At 53.6% G+C, this 23,112-nt stretch overlaps 1 protein-coding gene and 1 long non-coding RNA gene across 2 annotated transcripts in view; both read right to left on the reverse strand.

Annotated features, from left to right (window-relative positions):
• Positions 1–165: 165 nt before the first annotated feature.
• Positions 166–2,013, reverse strand: LOC129051943 (uncharacterized). Its single transcript, XR_008516521.1, has 3 exons — positions 1,616–2,013; positions 1,022–1,110; positions 166–216 (listed from the first exon to the last, which is right to left on the reverse strand). It is a non-coding gene; the product is annotated as an uncharacterized LOC129051943 (long non-coding RNA).
• A 9,103-nt stretch (positions 2,014–11,116) lies between these two features.
• PRODH2 (proline dehydrogenase 2) overlaps positions 11,117–23,112 on the reverse strand; it is a 12,597-nt gene continuing 601 nt past the window's right edge. Inside the window, exons 3-10 of the mRNA XM_002829087.4 lie at positions 23,027–23,112; positions 22,855–22,941; positions 17,969–18,049; positions 17,733–17,888; positions 17,488–17,654; positions 14,045–14,155; positions 13,270–13,355; positions 11,117–11,301 (exon numbers count right to left, since the gene is read on the reverse strand). The exon at positions 23,027–23,112 is cut by the window's right edge and continues 53 nt beyond it. Coding sequence (XP_002829133.2) covers positions 11,117–11,301; positions 13,270–13,355; positions 14,045–14,155; positions 17,488–17,654; positions 17,733–17,888; positions 17,969–18,049; positions 22,855–22,941; positions 23,027–23,112 — 959 coding nt within the window. The remainder of the gene's footprint in view (positions 11,302–13,269; positions 13,356–14,044; positions 14,156–17,487; positions 17,655–17,732; positions 17,889–17,968; positions 18,050–22,854; positions 22,942–23,026) is intronic.

The raw sequence follows: 23,112 nt of genomic DNA on the forward strand, positions 1-23,112 counted from the left end.
CAGGCTGGGCTTTTCTCCAAGCTGACATCCTTTTTGTAGCTCTGCTATGATCTCCTCCAGCAGGTCCATCCTGGGGAGCAGTGAGGCACAGGTAGACCTAGGGTTACCTCAGGGATAAAGACCTAGGGTTACCTGGGGTCCTCCCATCCAAGGTCTCAGGTCTCACTTCTGCAGGCTGGAGAAGAGATCTCCTCTAGTCAGCTCAGTACTGGGTGCCTGCAGGAGAGAAGGCTGGAGCTGCCACCTGGTAGCCATGGCGCTCCAGCAGGCCTGGGAGGGCAGATGGGGCACAGGCTGGGCTCGGGGTCCTCTGCTTAGCCTGCCCTCGTGGCCTTCCCTGCCAGCAGCCTCCCAGTGTGTGGGAAGCCTCCCTGTGGGTCAGCAGGCTGGGGATGGGCTCGCAGGGCTGGGACTCCAGCAGAATAACCCTGTGTGTGTGCTGCAGCAGCCCCTGCAGGGCTGGAATCTTGGCTGAGAGCTTCCTCAAACTGCTCCACAGAGCTCTGGGTCCCCAGCAGGGAGGCTGAGTCCTAGAGGCTGGAGTTGGAGTGCAGGGAAGGGCCCTGGGGGAAGCAGGGTTGGTTAAGGGTCATAGGTGAGTGAGGGGACAGTTGGGCGACCCTAAAGTTCCCTGGTCAAAGGAGAGGCAGCCAGGGAACTTGGGGTTGGTGACTCCTGGAGGGCGGGCGGAGGGGGTCACAGGTTAGCAATGGGACAGTTCTGCAGGGCTCTGGGGGTATCTGTACTGTTGAGCTTGGCTCCAGGCAGCAGTGCAGGCTGACCCTGGCTGTGGGGCTGTGGGGCTGTGGCTAGACCCAGGGCTGGGGCCTGGGCTGGGCCCAGAGCTGCTGCCTAGAGTCAAGCTGCTGCCCAAGCTCCACGCTGCACCCCTTGGGATCCTGCTGTGGCCTCTGACCTCAGGAGTCTCGGGCCTGCAGAGAAGGATGGCAGAGAGCTGGCACGGGTTGCCCAGGTGTCCCACAGCTCCCTTGGTCCCCCACAGCCCCGTCCTGGCTCCTACCTGGGATGGGATGAGGCCTGGGGACATCACAGGGGGCACAGGCCTGGGTGTGGTCTTGGCTCTGTGAGCCAGTTCACAGTACAGTTTCTCTGTGGGGACAGACCAGTTGGTCAGACGGGGGGCACAGCTAAGCTGTGCCCAGCACCTGCCAGCATCCGTTCCTCGCCCTCTAACTTGGTGGGGAACCCTGGGGTGCAGGGGATAGCGTGGTCCACTCCATCGGGGAGCTCACCTCGGGAGCCACGTTCTGTGGACCGGAGGCTGGGTGTGGGGACACGGGCCTGCCTGGGGTCCCATGGCCACCACCCGCCCCCTGCTGACCTGCCCTGTACCTGGGCCGTGGCCTTCCGCAGTAGGTATCGGGTACACTGCAGGCTGCCCCAGCGGTCAGCAGGTGCTAGGCCTAGCCCAGCTCGAATCAGGGCCTGGTAGGGTGCTGGCACCCGGGGGTCCAGGGCTGGGCTCTCCCCTGCCTTCAGCTTGGCCTTCACCTCAGGTCCTCCTCTCCCAGCCCAGGGCAGCTCTCCTGCCAGGAAGCACAGGGACCCAAGCGGGAGGGCGCCTTCATGGGGCGGGACGCAGCCACTCACTCACCAGTGAAGACCTCCTGGGTCAGGATGCAGAAGCTGTAGAGGTCTGAGGTGGTGGTGGGCACGTCACTGCAGATCAGCTCAAGTGGCAGCCATGGGTACAGTTCAGGGGGCGGGGGAAGCCCTGGGCCTGGGCCTCCCCAGGGGTAGCCCTTCTGCTGCCTGTGGAGCCCAAGGGGCCTGGTGAGCCGACGGCTGCTGGACAGGGACCTGCACCCGCCACCAGACAGGAAAACTGAGACCCCAGGTCACACAGCCCAGCAGTGGTAGGGCCAGCACCCAGCTCCTATGCCACTCACAGTGCCCCTCTCCACCCCCACCTCCTCCCTGGGGCCTACAAGACACCACTGCCCATGGCCACGGAGGCTGGAGAATGGGGAGGAGGGGAGCACGCAGGCCCGAGTCAAGGGGCAGCAGGCAGGGCAGGCACTCACCTGGGCCGCAGCCAGCACTGGCGCAGGAGGCGCCCGTGCTCCAGGTGGCCCAATTTAGCCAGGCCTGGCTACACCAGCTACACGGCGTGGGAGCTGAAGCCACTGTGAGCTCGCCAGTGGGCCTGCAGGAACAGCAGGGCCTTTAGCACCTGCTGCAGCAGGGGGCCGGGCGGCAGGCCCGGCACAGTCCCGGGTACCTCCTCACTTGGTCTCCGCGGGTGCAGCACCCCCTGCAGGGAGCCCAGCCACACAGGCTCAAAGAGAAGGCACAGCCCTGACAGGTCTGCAGAGGGACTCAGTGCCATCAGCAGCAACAGGCCAGGGTGGTGCAGCGTGCTGGGCAGGAGGACAGCAGGCCACTCACGAGCAGGCCCCAGCCACACAGGGTGGGAGATGCTCCTGGGCCCAGACTGCCCACCATGTGCCAGGGCAGGCAATCTGCACCTGCCATCAGACAGAGGAAAGACTGACCCCAGGTCACGCAGCCCAGCAGTGGGAGGGCCAGCACCCACCGCCTACCTCATCCTGGTGCCCTCCCCACCCCCACCTCCTCTCAGGCCTACAGGGCACTGCACACACAACTGGTACCCACCCACTTTCCAGTGGGGGGATCGCCCTAGCAGGAGGGCTCCATGCCGGGTGCTGGCCCAGAAGTGAAGATTCTGGCCATGACTACGGCCACACACCCTTGTCTTCCGTGGGAGGGCCAACAGGAGGCCGGGCCGGGGGCTGGACAGGTACCTGCAGTGCTGAAGGTCAGCCAGCAGCACATCTGTCTGGGTTCCAGGGGCCTTCAGCTGCCGCACAGTCATTTTGTGACCCATCCACAGGAGGCTGGAGAATGGGGGTGGGGCAGTACAGGCCTGAGACGAGGGGGCTTTCCCTGGGAGGGGAGCAGGAGAGCTGGCAAGGGTACAGCGGGGCTCTCACTTGGCCATGAGGGTGGGGAGCTGCTCTCATAGGTGCAGTCAGGCTCTCCCTGGGCTGCTAGCAGCTCCTTGGGGTCCACAAGGGGGATGCCCGTTACCAGCCCCGGTGGCCACAGGCTACTCAGCTAGGGACAGGCAGGATCATGAGGCACAAAGACAGGGGTGGTTCCTACTCCCACAGCCGCTCCCGCTTACCTGACCAAACCCCAAGGCCGGGACTTGGGAGGCTCTCCTGATCTGTACTAGCCTCAGTGTCCTGGGGGTGGGGGCAGGCCGAGGGTAAGTCTGGGGTGGCTGGGAATGGTAGGCGGGTGGGCTTCAGGATGTGGATGGTTACCTGTCTGCCTGCATCAGCCTCAGGGAGGACAGGGAGCCAGGCGGGCTGTTCCCAAATCTGGCCTGCAACCGGTCCAGAGATGCCATGGGTGGCAACTCACCATCATGCACGAACGCTGATATGTGGGCCCGGCAGAGCTGCAACAACTCCAGCAACTGGAGGAGGGCACGTAGGGTGAGGCCCAATGGGTGCCGGCCCTGATCCCTCACTCCCACCAGGGCCACTGCTCACCTCCCAGTTCTGCTTGGCCCCACCCTGCTCAGCCCAGTCTTGTGGTGTGCGACCCCGCTGGTCATGCAGTTGCAAGTCACCCCCTGCCTGCAGCAGGGGCACCATCACCAGAGAAGGCGCCTGCAGGCACGCGGGTGCTGCCATCCAGGCAGCAGCTAGAGCAGAACAATGCAGGTGGGAGTTGATTAGGGAAGGGACTGAACAGGGACAAAAAGGGACAGGATGGGGGCTCTGGGGGATGGGAGGAGTCACCATGTCATGGGAGGTGAATATGAGGATGGGAGGGGTCACGTGAGGGCAGGATGGGGTCTTTAGAGAATGAGGATCACTACGAGCATGGAGGCACTGGGAGAATGGGAACAGTCACTGGGGAATGAGAAGGGGTTAACTGAGAGAACAAGGAGGGTTACTGGCGGGACAGGAGGGTCACCAGGGAATGGAAGAGGCATCGCGAGGGAGGGATGCCTCAGGGGAAGACAGCCCTAGCTCTCAGGCTCTCTGGGGCTCAAACTCAGACCCCTGGGATGGGGGGCATCACTGGCTGGCCAGCCACTGGTTGGGCTTGGCACCAAAGGCCAGCAGGAGCTGCATGGCAGAGCTGTGGCCCAGCAGCGCCGAGAGGAAGAGGGCTGTCTGCCCCACGGAGTTCTCCCCGTCCACCTGGACACCTAAGGGGCGGGCAGGCTTAGGACGCCCCCGGCCCATACTCCTGGGCTGGAGGCCTGAGGGCCGCTAGGCAAACACCCTTGCCAATTCCCATCCTCCACAGCCCCTCCATGACTGGATGACTATGGACCCCAGGTTCCATCTCTGTGTCCTGGAACCCCTGCCCTCCAGCTGCTGAGGACCATGCCTCGCAATCCACCTCAACACAGTTCTCCCAAAATCATTAAGTCCACAGAGTTGAAACAAGGGGTGACATCTGCCTGCCATGCAAACATCTATCCCCCAACCCAGGGGGATCAAAACCACACAAAGGTCCCCATGGGCCAGGAGGAAGCAGACTTCAGGGGACTTTGACTTCCAGGAGCCTTGCGCACTGGCCGGGACAGGCGGACTCCACCTAGCTGTGACTCAGTGTGGTACACACAGGTTCCACGAGGCCAGCACTCAACTCTTCAAGTAAAGCAAACTCTGGATTTTATCAGGAGATCTCTCAAATTTTATTTATTTTAATTTTTAATTTTTTGTAGAGATGGGGTCTCACTATATTGCCCAGGCTGGTCTTGTACTCCTGGGCTCAAGCAGTTCTCCCGCCTTAGCTTCCCAAAGTACTGAGATTACACACCTCAGTTTCCCAAAGTACTGAGATTACAGGCATGAGCCACCATGCGTAGTCTCAATTTTATTTTTGAAGCCTGCGTTTAAGGGCTCAATCCAGGTGGCAAACTCCTCCATGTCCTTACCTCCAGGCCTCTGCCAATCCCCTCCCCAACCATCTTCCTGCTCAACTCCCCCTCCCAACCACTCACTCCTGCCCCAAGCCCTGGGTCTCCAAACCCGTCATTCCCCAGTTCCCCTTCCTCCAGCCCCTACCCCAGGTAGAGCAAATGCACGGTATCCTTGTCCTTGCACTCCTGTGTCCTTGGCAGACACAGCTAATTATTCATGCACTGGGCCCAACCCAGCGTGGTCTCTGCCACAAAACCCCTCCAAATGTGGACCTTCAGGAATCTCTGAATACCAGATTTGTGGCATTGCATTTGACTCATTAGCCCACTATCTTTTACAACAGCATCTTAACTGCCTTTCTGCACTCATCCTGCCCCATAGAGGCCTTTTTTTTTTTTTTTTTTTTTGAGACAGAGTCTCAATCTGTTGCCCAGGCTGGAGTGCAATGGCTCAATCTCGGCTCGCTGCAACCTCCACCTCCCAGGTTCAAGTGATTCTCCTGCCTCAGCCTCCCAAGTAGCTGGGATTACAGGCGTGTGCCACTATGCCAAGCTAATTTTTTTTTTTTTTAATTTTAGTAGAGTAGGGGTTTTGCCATGTTGGCCAGGCTGGTCTTGAACTCCTGATCTCAGGTGATCTGCCCGCTTTGGCCTCCCAAAGTGTTGGGATTACAGGCATGAGCCACTGTGCCCGGCCTTTTTTTTTTTTATTTTTTATTTTTTAAAGACAGAGTCTTGCTAGGCATGGTGGCTCACGTCTGTAATCCCAGTACTTTGGGAGGCCGAGGTGGGCAGATCACCTGAGGTTGGGAGTTCAAGACCAGCCTGATCAACATGGAGAAACCTTGTCTCTACTAAAACTACAAAAATTAGCCGGGTCTTGTGGCACATGCCTATAATCCCAGCTACTTGGGAGGCTGAAGCAGGAGAATCACTTGAACCCAGGAGGCGGAGGTTGCGGTGAGCAGAGATCACGCCATTGCACTCCAGCGTGGGCAACAAGAGTGAAACTCCGTCTCAAAAAAATAAATAAATAAATAAAATAAAGACGGAGTCTCACTGTGTCACCCAGGCTGGAGTACAGCGGTGCGATCACAGCTCACTGCAGCCTCGACCTCCTGGGCTGAAGTGATCCTCCCACTTCAGCCTCCTGAGCAGCTAGGACTACAGCACACTCCACAGTACCCGGCCCAAGGTCTCTTCTTAAAACACAAATCACTTTTAAGGACTAGATAATCTTATATGAGTTGTTCCAAAGAAAAGAAAAATAGAAAAAGAAGGCAAGGCTCATTTTATGAGGCTAGCAGAACCTTACTTCCAAAACCAGATGAAAGTTTCCAGAAACAGAAAGTAAGATTATATATCAATTGCATATATATGCAAAAACTTTAAATAAAATAGAATAGATTTATTCCCGTAAAGCAAAGATGATCCCCATAAAACAAGGATGATTTCAACAAGAAAATCTATCAGCTGGGCGTGGTGGCTCATACCTGTAATCCCAACACTTTGGGAGGCTGAGGCAGGTGGATCACCTGAGGTCAAGAGTTTGAAACCCCTTCTCTACTGAAAACTCAAAAACTAGCCAGGTGTAGTGGTATGTGCCTGTAATCCCAGCTACTCAGGAGGCTGGGACAGGCGAATCGCATGAATCCGGGAGGTAGAGGTTGCAGTGAGGGTTGCAGTGAGCAGAGATTGCACCATTGCACTCCGGCCTGGGTAATAAGAGTGAAACTCTGTCTCAAAACAAAAAAACAAAAAAACAAACAATTAAAACTAGTAAGCAAGTTCAGAAAGTGGCCTGAAACAAAATCAACTTTACAAAAATCAAAACAGAAATTGTACATTGTTAATGTAATGGGTTTTGTTTTAAGACAGGGTCTCACTCTGTTGCCCAGGCTGGAGTGCAGTGGCCTGATCACAGCTCAGTGCACCCTCGACCTCTTGGGCTCAAGCAATCCTCCCTGCTCAGCCTCCCAAGTAGCTGGGACTACAGGCATATGATGCCACCACTCCCAGGTAATTTTTTAAAAATAGAGATAGGATCTTGCTATGTTGCCCAGGCTGATCTCAAACTCCTGGACTCAAGCAATCCTCCTGTCTCGGCCTCCCAAAGTGCTGGGATTATAGGTGTGAGCCATGTGGAACAGTTGCCCAGCCTAATTTAATGTTAATTATAATGTTAATTTCCTGCTTACAGTGCCAGCAGTTTCCTATCACACACACAAAATCCAACAAAACTCACAATCCTTTAGAGGCCCTTAACTGTGTGGACTTGTGGCCGCTTCAGCCTCAGGTCTCTCCAAGTCCTGCTGCTACTCATACATGGGCAGTTCATTCTGACTTCAGAGCGTTTGCACAGCCTCTTCCATCACTCCCCACTTCTTTTTTTTTTTCTTTTAAGATGGAGTCTCGCTCTATTGCCCAGGCTGGAGTGCAGTGGCACGATCTCAGCTCACTGCAATCTCTGCCTTCCGGGTTCAAGCAATTCTCATGCCTCAGCCTCCCAAGTAGCTGGGATTACAGGCACACGCCACCACGCCTGGCTGATTTTTGTATTTTTAGTAGAGACGAGGTTTCACCATGATGGCTAGGCTGGTCTCAAACTCCTGACCTCAAGTGATCCACCCGCCTCGGCCTCCCAAAGTGCTGGGATTACAGGCATGAGCCATTGCACCCCACCATCTCTCCCCACTTCTTTTCACCTTTTTTGAGTGGCTGACTCTTATACTGTAAGACTCAAACATCCTCCACCTGAAAGGCCGTACTGTCTAGTGTCTCATCCTCATCCCACTGCATTTCATTCCCAATGGTCCAAGGGTCATGTTCACCCTTAAAGCCCCATCAAGGACCACAGAGCCCGGGACACAGTCAGTGTTCGGTACCACTGCTGACTGGCCAACTGAAGCCACACCCTCCATACAGCTCCTTGATCCTGCCCCCACAGATGTACCTGCAGCCAGGCCCTCACCTCTCCGCAGGAGGCTGGCCGGGCCCCATCCTGGGCCCCCAGCCACAGCCAGGTGGTGCAGACGGCCCACCTGGGTGTCTAGATCCCTCTTGGAGCCCAGCTCCACTGGGAAGCGAAAGGGTGGCAAGGGCATCTGTGGGCTGCAGCTCAGTCGGCTCCTGGGCAGGGATCCGCTAGGGGGTCTCATCAGGGAAGGGGGATGTGAAGGACTGGAACTTCGAGGACAACAAAACAATGAAAACAGAGCTGGCTGGGGGTCCTGGGGGCGCAGTCTAGACGGGAAGGGAATTTAGGAGGGTTCTGATGGGAAGGGAGGTGGCTGAATGAGAAAAGAGGGTGGCTCTGGGAGGGCGACACACCAGAAGGTCTGGGGTCGCAGGGAGGCTGAGAGCTGAGGGGGATCTAAAGGCAATCGGGAGGCTGGGAGGGGGCTTAGGGCTGGGGTCGGGTGTGCCAGGGTGGCAGAAGGGCTGCGAGGATAGGATCCGAGCTTGGCAAAGGAGTCGGAGGGCTCAGGAGGAGGCTCTGAAGGCTGCAGTGGGAGGATGAGGCGCCTGTGGTTTAGAATCTGAGAGGCGGTGAGAGGGGTCGAGGGGAGGCTCTGGGGACAGCGTCTGTGGGGTCCGTGGGGTGGATGGGGTCTGAGGGCAGCGGGCGCGCTCTGAAGGAGGAGAGGGCGCTGATGGCAGGATCTGCCGACTGTGCGAGGGTCCGCGGGTGGGACGCGTGGACTAAGGACTAGGGAAGTGTCTGTGTGTTGGGGGTTGGGGGCTGGGAAAGGGGCTCTGAGGACAGTGTCTGGGGCTGGGGAAGGAGTCAGTGGAATGGTGACAGGGTTTGCTAAAGGGGCGGGCAGGGGTGTGGTCTGAGGGCCGCGGAAGAGAAGGACAGGGTGGGAGGGGCCTGAGGGCTGGGGGAAGGGTCTGAGGGTGATCTGAGGGCCCAGAAAGCTCTGGGAAAGTTCTGGGCCCACACCCCAGTCCAGGTGGCTTTGCACTCACCGTTGGGCTAGATAGTGGTCGCCACCTGACTGCCACATGATCCGGCCAGCTGTATGAGCGGGAATCCGAGGTGCTTGAGCACCAGTGGCCTCCCGTAGCGCCTGCGCAGTAGCACCCCCTTCCCAACACAGCCCCAGCCACTCAGCCTGGGCCCCACAGCCCTGACCAGTCGGGGCTGTCACTGTCTGAGGATGGGGCTGTCTACCCACACAGGACCAAGCCCTGTAAGGCAGGGCCTTGGGTCGTTCTTGTCACTGTTGTGTTCACAGCGTTGTTCACCCCAGAACCTAGCTCAAAAGAGGCCTCATTCAGTGCTTTTATTCTCACTCTGTCGCCCAGGCTGGGGTGCAGTGGTGCGATCTCGGCTCACTGCAACCTCCATCTCCCAGGTTCAAGCAATTCTCCTTCCTCAGCCTTCCGAGTAGCTGGGATTACAGGCGCACGCCACCACGCCTGGCTCATTTTTGTATTTTAGTAGACACGCGGTTTCACCATGTTGGCCAGGCTGGTCCTGACTTCTGCCTGCCTTGGCCTCCCAAAGTGCTGGGATTACAGGCATGAGCCACTGCACCTGGCGTTTTTCTCAGACAGGATCTCACTCTATTGCCCCGGCTGGTGTGCAGTGGCGAGATCATAGCTCACTCCAGCCTCTACCTCCAGGGCTCAAGCCAACCTCCTGCCTCAGCCTCCCAAGTAGCTGGGACTACAAGCACAGGCCACCCACCACACCTAGCTAATTTTTTTTTTAAGATGGAGTCCCATTCTGTCACCAGACTGGAGTGCAGTGGCACGATCTTGGCTCACTGCAACCTCCATCACCCAGGTTCAAGTGATTCTCCTGCCTCAGCCTCCCAAGTAGCTGGGATTACAGGCGAGTGTCACCACACCCGGCTAATTTTTGTATTTTTAGTAGAGATGGGGTTTCACCATGTTGGGCAGGATGGTTTCGATCTCTTGACATCGTGATCTGCCGGCCTCAGCCTCCCAAAGTGCTGGGATTACAGGTGTGAGCCACCACTCCTGGCTAGCTAATTTCTTTCTTTCTTTTTTTTTTTTTTTTTTTTTGAGAGATATGGGGTTTCACTATGTTGCCCAGGCTGGTCTCAAACCCCTGACCTCAAGCAATACACCTGCCTTGGTCTCCCAAAGTGCTGGGATTACAGGCATGAGTCACTGAGCCTAGTTTCATTCAATGCTTATTAACTGAGAGAATGGCTTGGCTCTTTCTTCTGTCCCTCCCTCGCCACGTGGCCTGGGCCGAGCCCATTGACTTCAGTGCCTTGGCGTCTGCTCTCCATGTGTGCCTTTCCTTTAGGCATCCCTTGGGATGAAGAAAGTTCTGCATCAGTCACTGGCCAGACCCAACCCAGGACAGGCTGCCTCAGAGGTGAGGGAGGCTTCCTTAGTCCTCTATCAATGCCCTGGCTGTGCTCAATGGGTGTCTAACGATTTTTTTCTTTTTTTTCTTTTTTTTTTTTTTTTTTTTGAGACTGAGTCTCCCTCTGTTGCCCAGGCTGGAGTGCAGTGGCATGATCTCAGCTCACTGCAAGCTCTGCCTCCTGGATTCACGCCATTCTCTTGCCTCAGCCTCCCGAGTAGCTAAGACTACAGGCGCCCGCCACCACACCCGGCTATTTTTTTGTATTTTTAGTAGAGACGGGGTTTCACCATGTTAGCTAGGATGGTCTCGATCTCCTGACCTTGTGATCCACCCGCCTCAGCCTCCCAAAGTACTGGGATTACAGGCGTGAGCCACCGTGCCCGGCCTCTTTTTCTTTTTTTTCTTTTTTGAAACAGTCTCTTTCTGTCACCCAGACTGGAGAGCAGTGGTGCAGTCATAGGTCACTGCAGCCTCAAACCCCTGGGCTCAAGTGATTCTCCTGCCTCAGCCACCCCAGCTGGGACCACAGGCACGCACCACCATGCCCTACTGATTTAATTTTTTGTAGAGAAAGAATATTGCTATGTTGCCCAGGCTGGTCTTGAAGTCCTAGACTGAAGCAAGCCTCCCACCTCGGCCTCCCAAAGTGCTGGGAGTATAGGCAAGAGCCACCACTCCCAGCCTAACGATCTCTCTTGAACTGCAAAACCCCTAGCTTGGGCTGGCTGAGGTCAAGATAAGCCCTTCCCCAAGGAGGCGGCGTCAGTGCAGGACAGCAGCTTTGGCAGCACCTAAGGACCTTTATTGACCACATGACCCCCTCAGGGGTGCTAGTGGGGTATCCTTCGGCATCCTGGCAGCAGCCGCCGCCACAGTTCTTGGCTGAGCAGCTCCTGTTCCCTGCGGGCACCCTGAAGCACGCTCCGGTTTTCCTGGGCCCTCCGGATCAGGTAGGGGATTACCTCCTCCAAGGAGCCATAGGGGATGGACTTATACACTACATAGCCGGCCTGCCCTGCAGGGAGAGTGGGTTTTCTTTTTTTGTTTTTGGTGTTTTTCTGAGACAGAGTCTCGCTCTATTGCCCAGGCTGAAGTGCAGTGGCGCAATCTCGGCTCACTGCAACCTCCGCCTTCAGGTTCAAGCGATTCTCATGCCTCAGCCTCCAGAGTGGCTGGGATTATAGGCGCTTGCCACGACGCCCGGCTCATTTTTGTATTTTTAGTAGAGGTGGGGTTTCACCATGTTGGCCAGGCTGGTCTCAAACTCCTGACCTCAAGTTATCCTCCTGCTTTGGCCTCCCAAAGTGCTGGGATTACAGGCGCAAGCCACCATGCCCAGCCTGGAGTGTTGACAGGGTATGGGGCTTGGGCTGGGGTGACACTCCCCAGTCCCCACCTGGAACAGAGGCTTCTGTTTCTGAGAACATGGCAGATTAAGTGAGTTGGATAAAATTTCTAACTGAAAAAGCTAAAAGTCCTGGAGCAAACTTTTTTTTCTCTCTCTTAGACAGGGTCTTGCTCTGTGGCCCAGGCTGGAGTGCAGTGGTGTGATCACGACTCACTGCTGCTTTGACCTCCCTGGCTCAAACAATCCTCCCACTTCAGCCTCCTGAATAGCTGGGACCACAGGCATGCACCTCCACGCCCAGCTAACTGTTTTTATTTTATCTTAATTGATTAATTAATTAATTCATTAATTTTGAGACAGAGTATTGGTCTGTCGCCCTGGCTGGAGGGCAATGACACAATCTCAGCACACTGACCAACCTAGCCAACATGGTGAAACCCCGTCTCTACTAAAAATAGAAAAATTGGCTGGGCATGGTGGTGTGCGCCTATAATCCCAGCTACTGGGGAGGCGGAGGCAGGAGAATCACTTGAACCCAGGAGGCGGAGGTTGAAGTGGGCTGAGATCGTGCCACTGCACTCCAGTCTGGGCGACAGAGCCAGACCCTGTCTCAAAAACAAAATAAATAAGCTGGACATGGTGGCTCACGCCTGTAATCCCAGCACTCTGGGAGGCCAAGGCAGGCAGATCACCTGAGGTCAGGAGTTCGAGACCAGCCTGGCAAACATGCTAAGACCCCATCTCTACTAAAAATACAAAAATTAGCTGGGCGTGGTGGCAGCCGCCTGTAATCCTAGCTACTTGGGAGGCTGAGGCAGGCGAATCGCTTGAACCTGGGAGGCAAAGGTTGCAGTGAGCCAAGATGGCACCACTGGACCCTTGCCTGGGTAACAGAGCAAGACTCTGTCTCAAAATAAATAAATAAATAAAATAAAATAAAAGAGAAAATGAGAACCCAGAGAGAGAAGAGACACACAGTAAGCCACTTCTGCCCCAAAAGCAAAACCGAGGTGCTATCTGATGACTTCACAAAGTTGTGGGGGGACATTGAGTCAGTCTTCAAGCCTGAGGTGAGAGTTATAAGGGAGAACTTCCCCAAGTTAAGCTGGAACCCAAAAATCTACACCCTCAGAGTAAGAGTTAATAAAAAGTCAACCCTGCAACCTTTCCCCAGTCCCAGAAAATGGTCTTGGCTATAAACAGATCAAGGAAGAAAACGGAAAAATCCACCTCTGCGAAGTTGGGGCTATGAGTTAACCCCCTTACGTATTTGCAGCTCAAATTTGCGCCAGTGGGGTGTTTCAAGAAACCTCAAGCTGTGAATTTAGGATAAAGTGATTTTGTTCTGCTTAGCACCTGGCAGAAGGAAATGTTAATTATCTGGTGTCAGGCCCTGAGGAGCAGCACAGTAAAAATAACAAAACACACAAGAAATAATACATCATGATCAAGAACCAGCAGAAATGACAGACGGCAGACACAGAGACACAGCCTTGGAAGGCCTGCAGACACTGGAATGACAGATCTCTCTGGAAGGATCTGGAGGCTGGGCCTTGGTTGGGAATAGGAGAAGGGCTCTGGCTGGGAGGGAGTGAGGCCTGGGGCTTGATGGGGGTGAGGGAGCCATTCACATACCCAGTGCCAGAGAGACGTGGTCACACATGCCCAGAAGTTGTCCGAAACAGACAGTCCCATCCAGAGGAATGCCCAGCTCCCACATGCTACAGAAAAGGCCACATCATCAGTCCAGATCGTGGCTGCATCTAGAGCTTAAAGTCAGCCACTATGGCCCCATATGGCAGCTCCAGTAATTCAAATATTGAAGTATTTCCAAACTCAATGATACATAATAACCAGTCCTTTGCATTCCTTGAAGGTCCCCCAGTGACTCCCAGCCAGTTCCCTGGAGCTCTCAGACCTCCTCATGCCCCAGCAAATAAGGGGCAACGTCTTGTCCATCTGGGACCTATAAGGACTTACAGGTATAGCAGGGGTTAATGTGTTTGTTTGTTTGTTTTAAGAGGTAGGGTCTTGCTTTGTTACCCAGGCTGGAGTGCAGTGGCTCAAGCACCACTCACTGCAGTCTCAACCTCTTGGGCTCAAGTGATCCTTCCACCTCCCGAATAGCTGGGATTACAGGTGTGAGCCACCACACCCAGCTGCTTTTTTTTTTTTTTAATTTGTTGTAGAAATGGGGTCTTGCTATGTTGCCCAGGCTGGTCTCAAACAATCCTCCGCCTTCGCCTCCCAAAGTGCTGGGATTATAGGCATGTGCCAACCATGCCTGGCTATAAATATTTTTAAAATTCTCCCCAGAACATCTGTGTCCATATCTGGCATTTGAGCAAGGGAGACGAAGGGAGGGCCCTTTTGTGGGCACCTATTTCCCGCCCATCCCTCCACCTCATACCGCTTGGTTGCCTGGCGAACAGATTCCTCATTGTGGGAAGCCACCATGAGGTGGCACATGGGGCCATGGCGGGCCACGTGCGTCAGCATCAGTTCCAGGCAGCGGCTGTAACTGAAGGGAGATGCTCTGTTCAGCCCACCTGGTGAGCGAGGGTCAGGCCCCAGCGACTGGGTTGGGTGGGGTGCTCCTAAGCGAGGGGGTCTCTGGAACCAGTACCCTGTTCCATCTGCACCAGTTGTAAGGGACATCCCTTCCCTGAGCCACTTTCATCTTCTGGGGTTTTTTTGGGGTTTTGTTTGATTTTGAGATGGAGTCTCACTCTTGCCCAGGCTGGAATGCAGTGGTAATCTCAGCTCACTACAACCTCCACCTCCCAGGTTCAAGTGATTCCCCTGCCTCAGCCTCCCGAGCAGCTGGGATTACAGGCGTGCGCCATCACACCCGGCTAATTTTTGTATTTTTAGTAGAGATGGAGTTTCACCATGTTGCCCAGGCTGGACTCGAACTCTTGACCTCAGGTGATCTGCCCGCCTCAGCCTCCCAGGGCTGGGATTACAGGCGTGAGCCACCGCACCCAGCCCCACGTTAATCTCTTGTCACTGTGAGTTTCCGAGCAACACTGTTGTGAGGATGGAGTGAGATAAGGGGGGTATGAAGTATTTGGGACAGTGGCGGTCTCACAGGAGAGGGTCGCATCACGTGCACAAGATGACATTTCCCCAAGGTTATCACTGCTGCATTGTCAACAGAACATCACTAGCAACAGCCCAAATGTCCATAAATGGGGAACTGGCTAAGGAAACTGTGGCACAGAGAAGATAGTGCTCTATCGCGCAACTGTGAAAAGGAAGGAAGACGCTGTCTGGGTACTGATACGGAAGAGGAAATAGATTGGCAAACGCCTTGCAAGCATGCTGCAGGCCACGGGCCACGCTATGTACTTCACATCCTCTGTGGGTCTTCCCTATCGCCCCCCAGACCTGTTTTCCACCCTTCTCTGCCCCTCAGGAAGCTGACACTTTTGCCCCACATCCCCCATGGAGTCCTGTGCAGGAAGGAGTGTGGGTGTCTCACCTCGGCCCCTCCCTGCTCACCCTGACTGTGCTCTCTGTGTGGCCACAGCTCCCTAAGGTGGCCCCTCTCCTTCAACTACAGCATAGGGGTCAAATAGCTTCCTAATAGCTTCCCTGACTTTGCCCACACTTCCTTTTCGTTTTGCGTTTTTTGGAGACTGGGTCTCACTCTGTTGCCCAGGTTGGAATGCAGTGGCGCAATCTCGGCTCACTGAATTCTCCAACTCCTGGGCTCAAGCGATCCTCCCACCTTGGCCTCCCAAAGTGCTGGGATTACAGGTGTGAGGCCCTGCAGCTGGCCCCTGACACTTCTATAAACAGCCCCTTCACCAAATTTCCTTTAGTTAAAACCCTTTGTGCAGAATTCTGTTTCCTTTGGAAAAAGCTAATCACTCATTTAATTCCCAAATCAACTCTGGGAGGCAGATGTTCTTATTTTCTTTTTACAGAGTGGGGAGACTGGAGCTGAGAGGGGTTCCATCTCTTGTCCCCAGGTTACACAGCTAGAGGTGGCCAGGCTGGTATTTGAACTCAGGCTGTCTGATGCTCCAGAGCCCAGGCTCCTGATCAGTAGGCTATTCTGCGTTTAAAATGCACAGTCGAGGCTGGACATGCTGGCTCACACCTATAATCCCAGCACTTGGGGAGGCCAAGGCAGGAGGGCTGCTTGAGCCTAGGAGTTTGAGACTAGCCTGGGCAACATAGGGAGACCCCATGTCTACAAAAATAAAAAAAATGTGTTGGGCGTGGTGGTGTGCACTGGTGGTCTTAGCTACTTGGGAGACTGAGGTGGAAGGATGGCTTGGACCTGGAGAGTCAAGGCTGCAGTGAGCCAAGATCGCACCACTGCACTCCAGCCTGGGCGACAGAGTGAGACCCTGTCTCAAAAATAACCTAAAAAACAAATGAAAAAAGCCAAATATACAAGTTCACATATTGTATGATTCCATTTATATGATTGTCTAGAATAGGGAAATCCACAGAAACAAAAAGTAGGTTAGTGGTTTCCAGGGGCTAAGGGGAGGAGGGAACAGAAGGCGACTGACTGCTCATTGGTATGAGGTTACTTTTTGGGGTGATGAAAATATTCTGGAATCAAAGAGTGGTGTTGGTTGCACAATTTTGGGAATATACTAAACTCCGCTGAATTGTACATGTTAAAATTGCGAATTCTATGATATGTGAATTATATTTAAATATTTCAAATAATAGTGCAAATTATTATTATTATTTTGAGATGGAGTCTCACTCTGTCGCCCAGACTGGAGTGTAGTGGCGCAGTCTTGGCTCACTGCAACCTTCGTCTCCTGGGTTCAAGCGATTCTCCTGCCTCAGCCTCCCAAGTAGCTGGGATTACCAGTGCAAGCCACCACACCTGGCTAATTTTTGTATTTTTAGTAGAGACAGGGTTTCACCATGTTTGTCAGGCTGGTCTCAAACTCCTGACCTCAGGTGATCTGCCTGCCTCAGCCTCCCAAAGTGCTGGAATTACAAGCGTAAGCCGCCATGCCCGGCCATAATTTTTTATGTTCAATGTTTTTACAGATGGGGTCTTGCTATGTTGCCCAGATTGGGCTCAAACCCCTGGGCTCAAGCAATCTTCCTGCCTCAGCCTCCCAAGTAGTTGGGATGACAGGTGCACACCACTGTGCCTGGCTTGGTGCCAGTTAAGCTGATGGTACACAAACGTGCCCTGGAGCCCCTGCAGATCTTGGACATGAGCCCTAGATTCCAAGCGTGGCTAGGCCATCTGCTCTGTAGCCTGGCTGAGTCCCTGTGGCCCCCAGAGAAGGTACCAAGAAGTAAAGATCTAAGGAGGTGAGGGATGGGGCCATGCCGCTGTCTGCAGTGGGAATGTCCCAGGCAGTGGAAACAGGATGTGCCAAGCCCCTGGGTAGCATGGAGGAGGCCAGTGTGGCTGTAGTGGAGTGAGGGAGAGGAAGAGAGGGAGGGAAATTTAGGGAAGTGACAGGGAGCATGTGGGGCTTAGAGGCCACTGTGAGGATTTCTTTTTGTTTTTTTGTTTGTTTGTTTGTTTGTTTTGAGACAGAGTCTCGCTCTGTTGCCCAGGCTGAAGTGCAGTGGTGCAGTCATGGCTCACTGCAGCCTTGAACTCCTGGCCTCAAGTAATCCTCCCACCTCAGCCTCCTAAGTAGCTGGAACTACAGGCACGTGATACCACATCTGACTATTTTTAAAATTTTTTTAGAGATGGGGTCTCCCTATGTTGCCCAGGCTGGTCTCCAACTCCTGTTCTCAAGTGAATCTCTAGCCTCAGCCTCCCAAAGCACTGGGATTACAGGTATGAGCCACTGCACCTGACCACTAGGTGTTATTATTTCCTGCAGAGGCCAGCTGGCCCAGGCCTACCTCTGACTGGTGGCCTCATAGTCAGGCTGAGTGGGGTCTTTAATCCCATGGAGCTGGGCCACTGCTCTCTCCTTGTCCAGATATGCACCTCGTACCAGCTTCACTCCGAAGGCCAGGCCAGCCCTGTGTGCAGCCTCTGCATCCCTCCCCAGCCGCTCGAATGTGTCCTATAGGGCACGCAGGCAGGTTCTGGTAGGTCAGGGTGTGGGGACCCCAGCCTGCACCTCCCGGAACACACTGCACACCTTTAGACAGGCCTGGTAGGTGTTCCACACCCAGGGCCCGCCTTCACCCGGGCTGTTCCAGCGCACGGCCAGGGCAGCCACCAGCAGCGAGAGCGCAGGGTTCAGTGAGGTGTACTCCGCATCCACCAGGAGCCGCACGTGCTGGGCCCGGGCATACTGATGGCGACAGAGACCCGGGTCAGGGCCCCGGGTGTCCAGCAGGGGCAGTGGAGCCAGATCCCAGCAGGAGGGGTTACCTGTGCCACCCGATGCAAGCGGCTGAGGGAGGCCTGGAGGTGCTGGTTCTGCTCGGCATTGAGGCAGGAGACCTGGAGGCTCTAGGGGGCGGCAGGGGAAGTGGGAAAAAGCTTAGAAGTTGCTAGAAATCTAAAAATGAGCAATATTAGTTAGGTACTATTTATTGAGGGGGTTATGAGCCTAGAATCAGGGCTTGAATCCAGGCTCCACCACCTACCGTGTGACCTTGGGCAAGTTATATAACCTTTCTTGGCCTCAGTTTTTGTTTGTTTGTTTGTTTGTTTTTTGAGACAGAGTTTTGCTCTGTTGCCCAGGCTGGAGTGCAGTGGCATGATCTCAGCTCACTGCAACCTCTGCCTCCCGGGTTCAAGTGATTCTCCTGCTTCAGCCTCCTGAGTAGCTGGGATTACAGGCGCCCGCCACCATGCCCAGCTAATATTTGTACTTTTAGTAGAGACAGGGTTTCACCATGTTGGCCAAGCTGGTCTCGAACTCCTGACCTCAAGTGATCTGCCCACCTCGGCCTCCCAAAGTGCTGGGATTACAGGCGTGAGCCATCGTGCTCAGCCCTCCCTGCTACTCTTTGAACACGAGGGCACCTTCCCACCTCCAGGCCTTTACCTGCTCCCATGTTTCCTTCAAGTATTTGCTCTAATGTCACTTTCTCAACATGGTTTTCCCAGCTATACATTGGCAACTTCTTTTCCCTTCCTTGGCCTTATTTTCCCCTACTTGTTACGTACTGACTTTTGTTTTGCTGAGACAGGGTCTTGCTGTGTTGCCCAGGCTGGAATGCAGTGGCACCATCATGGCTCACTGCAGCCTCTACCTCCCCAGCTCAAGCAATCCTCCTGCTTCAGCCTTCCAGGTACCTAGGACCACAGGCACCCACCACCATGCCGGGCTAATTTTTTACTATTTGTAGAGTCAAGGTCTTCCTATGTTGCCCAGGCTGGTCTCAGACTCCTGGGCTCAAGCGATCCTCCCACCTCAGCCTTCCAAAGTGCTGGGATTCTGACTTTGGTTTTAATTATTGTCTCTTGCCCCTGACTTGCAAGTAAGTGCCTCGAGGTCAGGGATTTCGCCTTCATGCCTCCTCGGCCCCTAGCACCGTGTCTGGAACAAGATAGATGTTCAGCAAACACTTTGGGAGTGGATATGCTTGTAACATGGAAATAAGAACCGTTTCTAACTCACAGTCTTATGCAGATTCATCTGGCTGAATGTGAGCTGCTGGTGACTCCAGGGAGTCTGGCTGGGTTCAAAGAAGTTGGGAAATGGAAGAAAGAGGAACAGGCGGGGCTGAAAGCTTTATTATATCCAACAGGGTCAATACAGATGACATAGGCCTAGGCTTGCTCATGGAATCCCACCTGGAGGCAGGTTGGGCAGGAAGCTGCAACCCTCCCCATGGTGGGGAGAATGCTGCCTCCTGGAGAAGGGAAGAGCTGGAGGCAGCAGCCTGGTTTCCTCTTCCCCCGTCAGAGGATTGTCTCCCGCTTGATTTGGGGCATAGTCTCAGGCTCTCAGGGAGCTATTTCAGACACCCACCAAATATTTAACTCATTTAATATTTACCACTCTCTAATGTACCAACTGTTATTATCCCCCATTTTCTAGATGGGGAAACTGAGGCACAGAGCAGGGAAGTCAACTTGTCAAAAGTCACACAGCTAACTCAGGGCAGACCTGAGGTTTAAACCTCAGCCTTTCCAGAGGCTGAGTCTTTCTCTCTTTTCTCCCTCCCTCCCTCCCTCCCTCCTTCCCTCCTTCCCCCCTTCCCTCCCTCCCTCCCTTCCTTCTTTCTTTCTTTTTTTTTTTTTTGAGACAGATCTCACTCTGTCTCCCAGGCAAGAGTGCAGTGGTGCAAGTTCAAGTGATTCTCCCGCCTCAGCCTCCTGAGTAACTGAGTAACTGGGACTACTGGCACGTGCCAGCACTTCTGGATAAGTTTTATATTTTTAGTAGAGATGGGGTTTCACCATGTTGCCCAGGCTGGTCTCAAACTCCTGACCTCAGGTGATCCACCCCCACTTAGCCTCCCAAAGTGCTGGGATTACAGGTGTGAGCTACGGCACCCGGACCTCTTTTCTTTTCTTTCTTTCTTTCTTCTTTTCCTTCCTTCTTTCCTTCCTCCCTCCCTCCCTCCCTCCCTCTCTCTTTCTTTCTTCGCTCTCAAACTTGCCAGCTCAAGCAATCCTCCCACCTTAGCCTCCCAAGTAGCCAGGATTACAGGTGCCTGCCACCACATCCAGCTAATTTGAAGAAAATTTTTGTAGAGACGAGGGCTTACTATATTACTCAGGTTGGTATTGACCTCCTGGGCTCAAGTGACCCTCCTGCCTTAGCCTCCACACCAGGTGTGCACCAGCACACAGGCTGATTTTTAAATTTTTTTGTAGAGATGAGATCTCACTATGTTGCCCAGGCAGGTCTCGAACTCCTGGGCTCAAGTGAGCCTCGAATTTCAGCCTCCCAAAATGCAGATTACAGGCATGAGGCACCGCACCCAGCCTGTTTTAATCCTTAAAACCACTGAGAAGTTGCTGTCACTCTCCCTACAGAAATAAACTAAAGCTCATGAAGAGGTGAACTCCTTACTCTCCAAAGCTGATTTTCTGAACCATGAAACCTTGTTTCTATGTGTTCTCTGACACACTTTAACAATTACAAATAAGGCCAGGTAGTGGCTCATGCCTGTAATCCCAGCACTTTGGAAGGCCGAGGCATGTGGATCACGAGGTCAGGAGTTCAAGACAAGCCTGGCCAACATAGTGAAACCCCATCTCTACTAAAAATACAAAACTTAGCTGGGCATGGTGGGGCTTGCGCCTGTAGTCCCAACTACTCAGGAGGCTGGGGCAGGAGAATCGTTTGAACCCGGGAGGTGGAGGTTGCAGTGAGCCGAGATCGCACCACTGCATTCCAGCCTGGGCAACAGAGCCAGATGCCGTTTCAAAAAAAAAAAAAAAAAAAAAAGCTGGGCGTGGTGGCTCACGCCTGTAATCCCAGCACTTTGGGAGGCTGAGGCGGGCATTTCACCTGAGGCCAGGTGTTCGAGACCAGCCTGGCCAACATGATGAAGCCTCATCTCTACTAAAAATACAAAAATTAGCCGGGCGTGATGGCAGGCGCTTGTAATCCCAGCTACTCGGGAGGCTGAAGCAGGAGAATCTGGGAGGTGGAGGTCGCAGTGAGCCGAGATTGTGCTGCTGCATTCCAGCCTGGGCAACAGAGCAAGACTCTGTCTTAAAATAATAATAATAATAATAATAATAATAAATAAATAGATAAATAAAAATTACAAATAAAAAAAGATTAGAAAAAGAAACATCAGCATGTCCACTATAGCATTGTTTGGGAGGGTGGAGACACAGAGGCCACCCAGGGGTTCACCCCAGGAGAGGTAAACCATGCAGCAGCTAGAATCAACTATTGGAAACAGTAGGGGCCGGGCATGATGGCTCAGCCCGTAATCCCAACAATTTGGGAGGGTGAGGCAAGAAGATTTTTTTTTTTTTTTTTTGAGACAGAGTCTCACTCTGTCGCCAGGCTGGAGTGCAATGGCGCGATCTCGGCTTACTGCAACCTCCACCTCCCGGTTCAAGAGGTTCTCCTGCCTCAGCCTCCCAAGTAACTGGGACTACAGGTGCGCGCCACCACGTCCAGATAATTTTTGTATTTCTAGTAGAGACGGGGTTTCACCATGTTGGCCAGGCTGGTCTTGAACTCCTGACCTCCAGTAATCCATCCGCCTCAGCCTCCCAAAGTGCTGGGATTACAGGCGTGAGCCACCGCCCCCGGCCATGTTCTAAATCTTGATAGGGATTTGGATTGCTCAAGTGTGTGTATTGGTTAAGGTTAATCAAAGGGCACATTGACAATGTGTGTAGTTCATTGTTTTACCTTGAAAGAAAAAAAGTACTGCGAATAATTATTGGGTTCTAATTAATGAGCCCATTATTCATATCCTGAAGCATTTAGGGGGAAAACATGTCTGCAATTTACTTTGAAATGCACCAAAAAATAAGATGGACTGATGGATGGATAGAGGAATAGAGGGATAGATATGATTTAAAGTGAGTATAGTTAAAGGTGGCGGGTACATGGATGTTCATGTACAATTCTTTTTACTTTTCTGTATATTTGAAAATTTTTATAATAGAATATTGGGGAAAATATGCCCCCCACAAATGGTATACACCTGGCAAAACAAAATCATAGAAACAAAAAGATATGCATTATACAAGACAGCAGGCTGGGTGTGGTGGCTCACACCTATAATCCCAGAACTTTGGGAGGCTGAGGCTGGGGGATTGCTTGAGGCCATGAGTTAGAGACCACCCTGTGCAACACAGTAAGACAAAGAGAAAGAGAGAGAGAGGGAGAGGAGGGAGCAGAGAGAAGGAAGGAAGGAAGAGAAGGAAAGAAGGAGAGAGAGCAAAAGAGGAAGAGGAAGGAAGGAGAGAGAGAGAAAGAAAGAAAAAAAGATGGAGTAGGGTTGAAATAGAATATGGAGATAAAAAGGAATTAATGATTGAATGAACAAACTGAGACCTCACTGGCCTAATCAGAACTTATACCCAGCCAGCTCACACCCATGCGGCTGTGTTGACTGAGGACACATTGATGTACCTCCTTCTAGCTGATAAACAGCTTCTATCCCAATCCCTCCTATGAGAGCCTCCAGCCTCCAGGCTCCTCCCTGAGAACCCAGATGACCCTGATTCCATCCATTTCAACCATGCCTGGGAGCTACAGCTGCATTTCTGCTGGCTGTTCCAAGCCTGGAGGTGGCAGTAGCATTTTGAACATCTGGCATGCGGTGTGGCCGCATCTGAGTCCAAGGCACTCTGTCCCCGACAGTCCCGCTTGAGATCCTTACCTGCCCAGAGTCCATGGCTTCAGCCAGCCTCTCGGGGCTCAGCTCCAAGGAGGCTCCTGGCCTTCTGACCCACGAGGCTAGCTCCTTCTGAAATGGGGTGGTAGGCGGGGTGGTGAGGGGAGCCTGGTGGGCAGCCGCGCCCTCCCCGCACCCCCGTCTTTGCACTCCTTACACAGAGCCGAGTGCTGGTCAGCGCCGTCACCTTCAGCTGCATGAGGCTGGCCTCAGCCAGGCTGGGGGGCTCCAGGAGGCCCCGTG

Source organism: Pongo abelii, chromosome 20 (assembly GCF_028885655.2).
Source record: "Pongo abelii isolate AG06213 chromosome 20, NHGRI_mPonAbe1-v2.0_pri, whole genome shotgun sequence".
Taxonomy (NCBI): Eukaryota; Metazoa; Chordata; class Mammalia; order Primates; family Hominidae; genus Pongo; species Pongo abelii.